The following is a 13,099-nucleotide window of genomic DNA, read 5'->3' on the forward strand; positions in this document are numbered from 1 at the left end:
AGGGCTGTCATCCAGAGATGAGGGGCTGAGGGCCAAGGGGACTGTCATTAGGGAGTCCTGGTGCAGGAGTGTTTTCTTTGGGTTGAAGGATTCTTCACCACGTGGTTCTGTACCTTGTCAATGACTGTGCGCTAACATTGCTTTTGTTGTCTCCCACCCCTCCCCCACCCATCCCAAACCACATAACAACGTTCTGTTTTGCTCTCATTAAGCCCTTAAACTGCATGTGCCAAACCAGGTTTCCATGATACAAGAGCCTGTGTTCGCTTCTGAGCAGAAAGAGGGACACTGATGGAAATAGAATTGGCATAGGGTGTTAGTGCGCACACACTCAAACACACACTCACACACTCACACACTCACACACTCACACACACACACCACACACACAGGAAGTTTGAAAACCAGGTGAGGTGTCTCTTAACGTTTAGTTGACGACAAATAAAGGATCGATTTTCATCCTTGCTCTCTACAACGCCTGTTCGAGGGCCAGGCGTTGACATTTGAGCAAGTGCCCAGCGAAACTGAAGGGTGGTGACTCGGAGCGTTTGTGTGGGGTCTTTAGAAAGTCCCCAGAGCAGCCTGCTGATTTCTTGGGAGCAGCGTGACTGAATTTGGGCTTTAATCACAAGGCAAAGCAGCTGCAGTTTATCAGGATGTCTGGGGCCCCTGGCGTAGCTCCCTGGTGCCTCTGCCCAATATTCACGGATCAGACCCGACCACAGTGGTGGGTGACTTAGCCTAAAAAGTCTGTACCTGAGCAAGCACCCCGGTACTTTACTTACCTCTAGGCAGACTAAGGGGTGCTCCCTCCTCTGCTTATGTGCACTCAGGACCTTGTTTAATTAAAACTCTGGAACTTCCCTGGGTGGGGTACAGGCCATACTATCCTAAGAAAGAAGGCCCATGAACCCAAGGACCCTCAGAACAATCCAACGACGTTAATGAGGCGAGGTGACCCGGGATCCTCACTTGGACATCTTGTCCTGGCCTGTGCCAGATGCGGGCCTACAGCCATCTCTTCCCATGTTGGCCTGCTGTGTAAACCTTCAAATTTCCTGTCCCTGGCCACTTCTCCCGAGTCCTCGTTGGCCGGAGCTCTGGCTTGTCTCCTGCAGCTCAGGCCTGGGGCCTATGGATGCCGGCAGGTCTGCAGCTGGTGCTTCTCTGGTGCTAGTTACACCAGCCGGGGCCCATCTCCGCGATGCACGCTGCCCCGGGACCCTGGGACAGCCTGCCCCGCTCCTGGGAGTAACTGTGCTTCCTCCCCCTGGACTGATGCTGTTCTAACGTTCCAGCCCTCAGTTACAGGGGACGTCACTCACAGATGTCCCCGTCACCCGGGTAGCGTCGCCCTTCCCACATGCTTTCTCCCCAGCTCGGCTTAATTCTCTGGTTTATAAAATAAAGGGCGTTGATATTCAAACACTTAGTGTCCGAGGGTTCCCCAAAGTCCTTTGCTAGCAGGTACCCATTGGGTAGCAAGTCAATCTCTCGCTTTGATTATTGACGTACGTAGGGGGATCACACTGACAGGCAGCCTCTCTCTGATCAGTGGGGATGCCGAGCAGTCAGTGTGCACATGGGGGGCGTGCTCACAGCTAATCATTGAATGAGGAACCGCTCACGTGCAGAGTTTGAAACTGGCCCTCACGCAAACAGCGCTGCAGATTTTAAATGTGTGCCTTCCAGACCCAACCAACGTGATGCTCTCAGTTCACCCAGGATCTTACACTCTAACCCTGAAAAGGCCCTGGGCGCTGCACTTAACTTTCTGAAGTCTGAAGTGATTTCATGACACCAGCAAATAAGAGTCTGTATTTATGTTTTCCTTGCCAACGATTGCAGGCTTCTTTGAACCAATTTTATAGATAGAGAGCTTTAATATCTCCGTTGTCACACCCGCCAGAAGAATTTTCTTCACTCTGGGAAAAACACACACTAACACTTAGCCTCACGTCTCTGCCGGTCGGATTTCGGGGTCCTCCATGTCGTCATCCGCCACTTTCCGGGGCCATTTCCTCCGCCACCCATTTCCGCTTGTCCCTGCGTCCTGGGTTTGTGGACGCAGCCTCACCTGCATCCCTCATGTGCCTCTTACCCGGGCTCTGAGCGTTGGTAGGTGGGTTTCCAGCCAAACACGTCACAGAGTCGGAAGGACACTTCTTGACTTAGCAGATGGCAGAGAATGGGCTCTGCTTCCTGCCCTGCTTACCAAATGCAGGGAAACCATCATGTTTGTTCAGGGGGAATGCGTGTTATCTTTGCTTTTTTTTTTTTTTTTCTAAATCACTAGCTTCTTGGCCTTTGTTTTACATGGAAACGAGAGTGGGACAGAGTGTTTCCGTAAAGGAGGATGCCACGGGGTCTGTGCGGGACCCTCTGCACCGCTGTATTCAGCCTCTGCAGAGAAAGCAGCTTACGATAGTGCCGAGCTCCGTGGGATTAGGTCTTCCTCTTAATTCTGCAAAATCCCAGCTCCCTAGCCCTGCTTCTCAGTGGCTGGTGCAAAAGTCGCTCGCTCTGGGTACCTGGATGCTTCCCCTCTGAAAAGCCAGCTGTAGCTCTGATCCCCTAAAATGAGAGAGGCTAAAGTACATTCTGCGATGAAAAGCAAGTGCATAACCGAACAAAAAGGGATTCTCAGCTGCTGTCAGCCAGGGTGTCTGGCCCGGTCTCCCAGCAGAATCTCTTTTGTGCACCTGCTAAAACTATTGTTCCTTCTTTGATGCGCAATTTTTTCAAACGGCCTCCCTCGAGTGTGCCCTGGGTGACACTTAAATCCAAGCGAAGGCCCGCGGCTTTTTTAGGCACCTCGCCTGGATGCCAGCTTCCAGGCGCCAGCACCCAGCAGCGCGTTGTGAAAGGGGGTCTCCTTCCAGGAAGGGCGCTCTGCCTGCGGCCCTCCTGACTGATGGCTGCGGATGAAGGGTGGGGTTAGGCGGAAGGAAGGGAGTGACAAGGGGATCCATGAGCGAGAACCTAGCCAAAGACTCCCCCTCATTGCCCATCACCGTGGACACCTCGGAGCCCATGGCGCGATCGTTGTAACCCGTCATCCCTAAAACTCCGCCACGCTGTCTTCATTAACAGCCATCTAACATCATGCTGCTTGCAGGTACAATCCCTCCACTCATTAAGTCAGTTGTCCAAAGCGAAGACGGGCTGACGACCAACGAGGGGCTCAAGATGCTGGTGACCATCTCCTGTATCTTGGTGGGGGTCCTGCTGCTGTTTGTGCTCCTGCTGGTGGTGCGGAGGAGGCGGCGGGAGCAGAGGCTGAAGCGGCTGAGAGGTGAGTCAAGGCTGGACTGTCACCCCCCATGCCTGCTGTCTCTCGACTCGTACCCCCTGAGCAGGGCTCCCAGCGCCTGAGCTGGCGGTGTCCCTTCAGCAAGACTGCAGAGCCTTCAGGGGAAAGTCACCCAAACTTCACAACTGAGTCGCTCAGAGAATGAATGAAAGTCGGTCTTCTAAATCCTAGGTACCGGCAGGCAGAGAAAGTTACTGTCTCATGAGTTTTTCAACCGCCCTTTCTCCCGTTCTCGGCCAGTGATGCCACCAAGGAGGCTTCCTTTGAGAAGGCCTAGCAGGTGTTGTTGTTGTGTTTAGACAAAAGAAAGTTATTTCTCACAGTCTGGAAGTAGAAGTCCAGGTCAAGTGCAGGCAGGGGGGTTTCTCTCAGGGTCGCTCTCCTTGGCTGGCAAAGAGTTGCCTCCCTGGCTGATTGTCCGTGGGCGCACCTGTCTCAGAAGGACACCGGTCCTGCTGCATGAGGGCCCCACCTTTGACCTCGCTGAACATTAATCACTTTAAAGGCCCTCTCTGTACTACAGTCACGCTGGGGTGAGGGCTTCAACATGGGAATTTTAAGGAGTCCCAGTTTAGTTTATAACAACTGTACCATTATTACTGCCATTTCACAGAAGAGAAAATGTTACAGATTTCAGTTCACTAGGATCACCGAGGTAGTGGATGATGACATTCAAACCCCGCTTTGTGTGATCTGGGGTGCACATCCCTGACCACTGTGCTGCACTGCCATGAGTTGCAATTTTGGTACATTTTTCTCTGTCTAGCTCCATTCCACTCTGTAATGACTGTAATTTCTTCTAAGATTCTGGCATTAGGTTTTCTTGTGGTTCTCGTTTTTAAGGTCGCATTGAGTTTTTAACACTTTTCTCTATCGCCTGAGCATTTTTTTTGTGAGACGATGAGAGAAATTTGCTGCTACTGAATGATGTTGAACCATTTGGACTAGCCAACTCCTATCTCAACTGTGTTTGATGTGGGCAGAATCATTTACTCTGGAATGGAATCAAATCTATAGTGTTCTTACCAGATTATAGTAGGTATCTGCGAACCCCCCAAAATGTTTGATTGCTACCTGTTTCCTACTGGTTATAAAGTTGTTCACTGAAGAAAACAAATCATCAGAGATTCCCGACACTTGTCACTTCCTGATAGTTATCAAAAGGAGTATTGTGTAATAAAGAAGCTTGACAGGGTCTCCTAGGAGAACTCAAAAGACCCCCAAATAGCCAAAACAATCCTGAGAAAAAAGAACGAAGCTTGAGGCACCACACTTCCTGGTTTCAGACTACACTACGGAGCGCGGTGCTGGCAGAACAGACACGCGGACCGACGGAACGGAATCACGCGCCCAGAGATAAACCCTCGCATGTACAGTCAGTGGACATTTGACAAGGGAGCCAAGAATACTCGGTGGGGAACGAACAGTCTCGTCAATCAGTGGTGCTGGGAAAACTGGACAATCACACGCAGAAAAATGAAATGGGACCCCGTCTCCCACCATGCACAGAGATGAACTCGAAGTGGGTCAGAGACCTGTAACTGTCAAACTCAACATGGGGAAAAAACTCCTTTTAGGTGAATGAGAGCGATGTTATTGCAGGAAGCGGAGATTAGGGGCTGATGGTGCTGGGAGGGAACTCCAAGGCAGAAAACACACATTCCCAGGTTGGAAGTGTGAGCTGAAGCCCAGTGTGAGAGTGTCACACTCACTAAGAAAAAACGCTGGGAAATGGGAACCTCAGCCAGGCCCCCCTGAGGGCAGGCCCCATGATGGTCCGGCCGTCTCTACAGAGCTCTGGTGGCCAGGCCCTGTCCAGGTCTGGCCAACAGCCCGACTGGCCATTGCTCTGCGGTGTGAGGACTGCAAGTTCTTTCAGACACAAAACCCGGTGCAGGACAAGTGTACCCGAGTCCTGTGCTTTTTACTGCCAGAGTATCTAACAGAGCCACCGTTTGGTAAAATGCATGTCCATGATGTCCTCATTTAACGTCAGCGCAGGGTCGAGTGACGCCATGCAGCGTTCAAAGTGGCGTTTGAGGAACAAATCTGGCATTAACCCTCCCCAAACGCATCTGTGCTATTATCCCGGAACCCCACGATTTAGGTGGAAAACATTGACTCCTCCGCAAATACTGAAACTGAGCACGATCCCGTTAGCGCAGCAGGACACGGAGGCATTTCCGTGTGTCTTCACTTACCACGGCTCTCCTCTTTATATGACTCGCACGCATTTTACTATCAGTGTGCTCCCACTTGGCCAATAAATTAAAATATCTGAAGCACCCTGCACGCCATGTGTACACTTCCGCAGGCCTCCCATTGAAATCTTTAGCAGCCCAGTCATTCCGACGTCCCCTCGATTGCACTGCAGTAGCGTTTGCAGCCAGGCCGGTGTGGCTCAGTGGCTGAGCATTGACCCATGCACCAGGAGGTTCACCAGTTCGATTCCCGGTCAGGACACATGCCCAACTTGTGGGCCTGATCCCCAGTGAGGGGCATGCAGGAGGTGGCCAATCGATGGTCTCTCATCGATGTTTATTTCTCTCTCCCTCTCCCTTCTTCTGTCTCTAAAATCAATAAAGAAAAGAAAAAAGAAATAGCCTTTGTAGCATGTTAACCACTGACCTTGTAAGGTCACAGACCCTCCCTGAGTGGGCCCTGCACCCTGAGCCCCCCAGATGTTCGATGTAGGGGTAGTGCAGATGGGAGGCACATTCGCGTCTGCCGGGACAAGAACAAGAAGATGTCATGAGTGCTAAAATGGGCCTTCGAGTTCTACGTAAGCACAAGCCAGGGAGTGATCGACCCCCAGAACTGGGGAGAAAAGGAGAGGCCAGCCAAGCGCCACGTGGCACAGCATTGCAGAAATCGAATAGTGCCCAGTAAGTGGAGGGATTCAGTACAGGTGAGCTGTGCTGGACTTCACCTACAGTGCTCACCGCTGAGATGCCAGGCGGCGTTTGATAACCCTCTTGCACAGAACACAGAATCTCCCAGACTGGACATTAGGGACCTGTTTATTGAGGTACCAACACAGACAGACCAAGAAGGGGCCTGTCCTCGTGGCATGTAGGCAGCCTCGTTGCATGTAGAAGACTATGAATTGCCCATATTTCATGTTTTTAAGCCAATAGTAAAATTGTCATATAGTCATTGCCCTGTGATCACGGGGTCCTCAGCAAATGGGTGAAAGGTCGAGGCAGTCCGTCCGACACTGTGGCCCTCTGCCAGATTGACCTTTGCTTATCTCACTGGGCCACACTGCTTCCTCCCTCCTTCCCAGCCTTCCTGCCTCCTTCCCAGCCTTCCTGCCTCCTTCCCAGCCTTCCTGCCTCCTTCCCAGCCTTCCTCCCTCCTTCCCAGCCTTCCTCCCTCCTTGCCAGCCTTCCTCCCTCCTTCCCAGCCTTCCTCCCTCCTTCCCAGCCTTCCTCCCTCCTTCCCAGCCTTCCTCCCTCCTTCCCAGCCTTCCTCCCTCCTTCCCAGCCTTCCTCCCTCCTTCCCAGCCTTCCTCCCTCCTTCCCAGCCTTCCGCTCCCATCCTCCTTAAAGCATCAGCGTCCAGCCGCACCTTCCTTGCCGAGAGCCAGGAAGGACAGCAAAGCTGCTGCTGACTCTTGTGAAACATTTGGGTTTGATGATGGTGGGCCGTGCCCCCTTTATTTTTATTTTTGTTGTTGTTGTTAATCCTCAGTCGAGGATATTTTTTTATTGATTTTTACATAGAAGGGAGGATGGGAGGGAGGGGGAGAGAGAGAGAGAGAGAAACATCGATGGGAGAGGGACACTCATTGGTTGCCTCCCGCGTGACCTCAACTGGGGCCAGGGATCAAACTCGCAACCCAGGTACATGCCCTTGACCAGGAATAAAACTCGAGACGTCTTACTTCACAGGCCGATGCTCTAACCACTGTGCCAAACTGACCAGGGCATATTCATTCTTCATAGTTCCTATAATGTAGTTCCTGCTTTGCAAGGGCTCTGTCCAAAAAATAGGCTGGACCTGACATTTCACTGTAGGCACCTCTACTTCCAGACGCCGGGTTTTGTAGAAGGTCGTGGTGAGGAAAGCAATACTTCACATCAGAGAGCATGGCCTGTCATTGCCCGGAAACAATTCTGTTTCCTTTGTGTTGGAGAAAAGATAGAGCCTACACCAAGGTTCAGGAGGAAGAAACAGTTGCTGTGGCAAAGTGGGTGTATTCCTGACGATGCTGAGGAGCAGCGATTGCCGGGCGGCACTTGCCTGGGACAAAGGCATCCCTCGGCAGACTTGCATCCTGTGTGTGCTGGACAGAGGCTCCACCTCAGGGGTCCGAGAGGGGGCAGCAAGAATGCAAAGGGCCCGTACCCAATTCCATCTGCTTCCCGACGGCAAGTTTTAATGCGGATGCCCTGCAACACATTCAGTGCAACAAACATTATCTGCCATGTGCCAGGCGTAACATTCTTAACCCCAATAGTAAAGTCTTCTCCTCAACCATTTATCACAAGAGTTGGACTAGGTGCTGGAGAGAAAAGATTACAAAGATTTTATCCCAGAACTGTTGACTCTGACACTCAAGGCAGTGAATAAGGGACAGGATGATCTTCCTGCAATGACGAGGAGTGTCCCATAAAAGGACAGAGTGACTAGGAGCCAATGAAGACCAGGCCTTGCCCCAGAAAGACCTTTGTCTATTAGCCCTGCAGGGCCCCTGAAATGTTGATTAAAGACACGGAGGGAAACTAGACACAGAGTTTAATGTTGTCGTTGTCTCTCTATTAAACAGAGTTCGTTAGCAGAATTGCCCAATTACAACCTGACCCACATAAGGCACAGATTCTGTGCCCGGGTTAGAATGAGGTCAAATGTATTTACAGAGTCTACAGAAAGAGTTGCTTCATACAATGTGTTTTACTGTCCAAAATAAGGCCATTTCTGATAAGATGTGTGTTGCCTGAGCAGCTACCGATCGGGATCAAAAATGGAAATAAGAACATTTAGATTATAGAAAAATATTGTAGGGTTCCTATTGGGCACAGAAGTTAGGCAGCAAGGACACCTGCATACTGTCGACTTTGCTGGAAATGACTAAATGTTTATAAGCATATATGTTTTACCATATAGACAAGCAATCTAGTTAGGTAACTACAACAATATATTCTAGAAAGAAAGAGAGAGAAAGAAAGAAAATGGGACTCAAGCAATTTAGCCAACCTATATTCTCTCTTCCTGAGTACTTTACTAATTTTAGAGCATAATGGCCTCCTAACGTGGAAATTGTCTGTAAGTGCTACTTTTTTTTTTTCAATCTATAACCTTATCCAGGAGTTTGGAAGCCACATTTAGCTTTTACCGATGCCCTGATTTTTCCCCACCGCTAAAGCCTCTGACACGCAAACTTACAGGTTGAGTCACTGGCTGGGCCAACAATCCCAGCTGCCCTAACCTCATGAAAATTGGATTCCCATGTCGAGCAGTCAACTCCAGGATCCCCCAAAGCTTCCTCTGTTAAGTTCACCCAAGAGGGAACAAAGTTATATCGACACCAGCCAGCACATGCCACGCCGAAAAACTACATCCAAGTCTTCAACTAAGCTCAAGATAATAATCAATGGATGATTGATCTGCTTCTGATTCCCTTCATTATTTTAAACCCGTTTTGAAATGGGTCAACATTATAAGCCTGATGGGTCCGGAAAGCCATACCCAGCGAGAAGGCGGTCTCGTGGTTCTCCGGGGCAGTTTAAGGGCCAGACCACGAGGAGTCTTTAGCATTTTCTGAGTCCTGAGATGTCACTGACCTGCTCCGCGAGCGAGGTGCAAGCTCTCCTCATCTGAAAGACCCCAAATTGGCCTGAACTTGAACAATCTGAAGGGAGAGGAGCGCGCATCTAGGAGCCCAGCAACATCCCACAGCAGGCAGACGTGAGGCGGACATGTCGATGAGGACCGCCAGGGCCCGGTCCACAGAGCTCCCGTGCACGCAAGGCATTGACCATGCAGCCTGGGACAAAAGTAGGAATACAGCTGTTCCTATGGAAAATAATACAATACACGATAAATAATAATACAAGAGTAAAGTCTGTGTTTCGCATACCCACAACTGTACACCTACTTTTGCCCACTTTGGATTCGTTGGTGAAGAAATTGAGTGTGTGCCCTAGAGACTTCATCACCAAGCTAGTAAGTATCCTAAGTGAGCTTTAGATGGGCTCAGAGCCATGTGCTCTGAAAGTCGTTAGTTCTATGCTTTGTGTTTTTTTCCTTCTTCCCTCCTTCCTTCCCTCCATTCCTCCTTCCTTCCCTCCCTTCTTCCTTCCCTTCTTTCTTCATCCCTTTCTTCCTGCCTTTCTTTTTTTTCTTTGCTTTCATTTCTTAATAAAATCATGCTTTCGAGTCTCCAAACTTGTTATGCAGAAGTAGTGCAGAGGGTTCTGTGTCACAGAGCGGGAGCAAAGGAGAGCGGGTGACAGCTAGTCCAGGCCACCCCGGGAGTGAGGACCTGGAGTGTCCGGTCAGGGGGAGAGAGCTGGCGTCGGCCGGAGTCTGTCCTGCCTGGGTGTCTATTTGTCCACGTTTTTGTTCTCATATCGCACGTACACGTGGTTTTCTTCTCTGAGCATTTATTTTGTGAGTGGTTGTTAATCCGCTGTCATTTGGACATGCTGCTGATTGGAGTATTGTTTGTGATCTTGTCGAGACTTAATTGCAGGTTTCTAGCCCTTAAGAAATAGCGACTTTCTGAGTGAGACCATCTCAGTCCCGCAGGAACAGGAAGGGTGCAGATAAGAACGACTCATGCTGAAGCGCAGGGCAAGGTCTGCCACCCCCAACTGGCTTCTTGCTTTTCTGGGGGTGTCCAGCGGAGGCATTACCGTAAGCATGCTCCATTTTACTTCGCTGGAACTTCGGAAATGAAAATGTTATCATGTGGCTATGAACAAGAGTCCTGTTTTTCAAAGAAATGTTGGAGCATGTAAAGCTGACACGGTGCAGCACTTGAGCCCTCCTGCTGCCACGTGGCACGTGCCGCCTCGCTGGTGAGGTCCCCACGCCGTGTGCAGACCCAGGATGGCAGAGCTGGTCAGTGGTCCACACAAAGAACACGGGTCCGGGAAGATGCTCCTGACCCAGCCGGGGCTGCCTCTTCCAAAGAACTCATTAAACCATGTACTAAACAGCAGAGAACATCTTCCGCTTCCACAATACTACGCTGCACTCTCTTGTTTCCGTCTCCTGGTGGCTGTGCAAATAGGTCATGTATAAACCTGGCATCATTGTGCCCTATTTGCACCCGTGAAAACTGAAGGGAAGTTGTCCAGAGTCACACATCAGTGACGGCAGGACTGGGAGAGCCCAGCTCTCCATCGCCACCCCAGCTTCCTTTCCGTGAAGCTCCTTAAGCCTTTGGAAGAGTCTGCCCCATCCGCGTTGTTAGCTTACAAAGGGTGATCATGGAACAGAGAATCAGAAGGTGCATCAACAGAGTATCAATAGCTACATATCATTTGATTTTTGCCCATCAAAAGTATTTGGTTTCTTTATTATTTATGTTTTATTGCTCTATTCACTACCCCTCAGCCTTTCCCTATATAGAAAAAACAAACAAAAAAGCGTTTCTACGAGTTTGCGTGTCTTCAACCCATGACCCTTCTCTCTGCTTTCCCCGTGGATTCTCGGGAAAGGATTCTGTGCTCAGCCGCCCTACCTCTGCGTGGCTCCCACATCCTCACACGTCACTTCGCCCCGCCCCCCACATGAAACTGCTCTCCTGAAGGCAGATGACCAGTCACCTTCGCATCACCAACTCACCTTCCAGTCGTCACTCCCTAGCCCCTCTTGTGCATTCGGAGTGGTAGCAAATGGTATTTTTTTAAACTCCTTCCTTTCACGTTTTAGCATCTCTAGACGCTCCTGTTACCTCATCATTTCCCCAAAGAGGAAGGCGGGCATGGGGCCAAGGACAGGTATGCAGGAGTACCAGGGGCCTGGAGAAAGGGGTCACGATGTCTAAATCTCAGATTAGCTGACATTTTTGAAAAAAAAAAAAAAGGTGGCAGGCAACATAAGAGGCTGTCTAGCTGTGTTGGACAAGGAAAGGCTTCGGATGCTGTTCTTGTAGGGACAGCTAGCAGGGAGCACCTGCGCTGCTCTGAGCGCCCAGGAGGGGCGCTGGTCCAGCCAGGACAGGTGGGCCGAGGTCACGAAGGAGGGAGGGAGGGCAGAGGGGTAAAATCAGGTGGCTTAAGAAAAATCATCAGATTGATGGCGATGTGAGTGAATCTAGAAGCTATTGTGCTAAGTAAATAAGCCAGACAGAGGACAAGTATTGTATGAGTTCACTCTCATGTGGAATCTTCAGGGTAAAAAAGGCAGATTTTATAGAGAATAGAATGTTGGTTGCCCCAGGAGGGAGAAATGGGGTAATGTAGGTCAAAGGCTACACATTTTTGAAGGAGAATAAACTCTGAGGATCTAATATATACATGGTGACTGTAGTTAATAATATGGTATTGCATAGTTGAAAGTTGCTGACAATAGATCTTAAGCATTCTCAAAAAAAAAAAAAAAAACATCAGAACCCCTGATTATTTCCATTGATTTATTGTTTCAGACCCTACTATGTTCTAGTCTTTATGGGGGTGGTGGTGAGAAATGGTGCATAAAATAGCATTTCCTACCCCTCGCCTGTAGGGGAGGCAACCGTGTTAACGACGAACTATCAGCAAGCGATCAGCAGGGTTCTGTGGACACCAGTCACTGCTCTGATGGTCCGCTGACGGGAAACTCACTGTCCCCGCTAGAAAGACTGAGGAAATTGCTGTGGGCTTCCAGTCTGTACACCCCCAATCCCCAATGCTTTCGGATTCTGAACAACACTTTTCCAAACATAACCCCAAGACCTTTGTGGAGGATCTTTGAACAATCAAAGTAGAGGTATTAGAAAATAGTTATCCTCCATCCCATTTTCAAAGGTAATAAACTCTGGAAATGATAGATTGAAATAAGTCAGGTTACAGGAAGGATAGTTCGTGAGCCGTCAGAGCATCGCAGGGGCCTCAGAGGCCTGGACACACCCGTCTGCGTTCTGCCAGGGCTGCTGCATGGGGGCACCGGCTGTCCGCGGACGAAGGGCAGGCTGGGCACGTTGGAGCTGGCACAAGCCCAGCTTGGAAAGCTAATGTATGAGAGGGAAGCATCCAAATTGTAAAAGACTTTGAAGGGCTGGAAGCAAGGAGACAGCATTTCACAGGGGTCACTGTAAAGCCTTCTCTAGACGCCGGGAGAATTCATTGGCAGCACACATCCGAGCACGGGTCCTCGCCGAGAGGGGTCAGCCTGGAAAGGGAGGGCAGAAGCAGGGCAGACAGGGCAGCTCTGCGGGTGCCTTGTAAGTGGTGCCAGCGGGTGCTGAAGGCCTTGGAGGAACCCAGGGATGGTTCTCTGCAGAGAGTGAAGGGTAAGACACTCAGAAAGGGGTCGGGGTCAGGAGACAGGCCGCAGGCTGGGCCGGCAGCTTGGGACCCGCACGGGAAGGCTGCCGCGTGCGGAGAAGTCCCCTTGGCAGGGAGGCCCCTTGAGGATGTCAAAGCACAGGTGTGACATAGTAAAGTGTGTGTTTCAGGTCCAGCACCCTTCTGGCAGGGTGGGCATCACTCAGAGAGCTGAGAGACTGGAGTGGGGAGACCAGGCAGGGAGCTGTTGATTAGTAAATGAGATCTGGACCGAGGAGACAGGACAAAGCAATGGTCTCACGAAGACAAGTTGAGGTGGGAGAGACCAACAGGCTTGATGGGCAGG

The 13,099-nt window shown here is 50.4% G+C and overlaps 1 protein-coding gene across 1 annotated transcript in view; it reads left to right on the forward strand.

Moving 5' to 3' along the window:
* The window catches only part of DSCAM (DS cell adhesion molecule), a 575,021-nt gene that overhangs the window by 524,452 nt on the left and 37,470 nt on the right, over positions 1-13,099 (forward strand). The window contains exon 27 of the mRNA XM_036242878.1: positions 3,119-3,295. Coding sequence (XP_036098771.1) covers positions 3,119-3,295 — 177 coding nt within the window. The remainder of the gene's footprint in view (positions 1-3,118; positions 3,296-13,099) is intronic.

Source organism: Molossus molossus, unplaced genomic scaffold, assembly GCF_014108415.1.
Source record: "Molossus molossus isolate mMolMol1 unplaced genomic scaffold, mMolMol1.p scaffold_m16_p_5, whole genome shotgun sequence".
Lineage (NCBI taxonomy): Eukaryota > Metazoa > Chordata > Mammalia > Chiroptera > Molossidae > Molossus > Molossus molossus.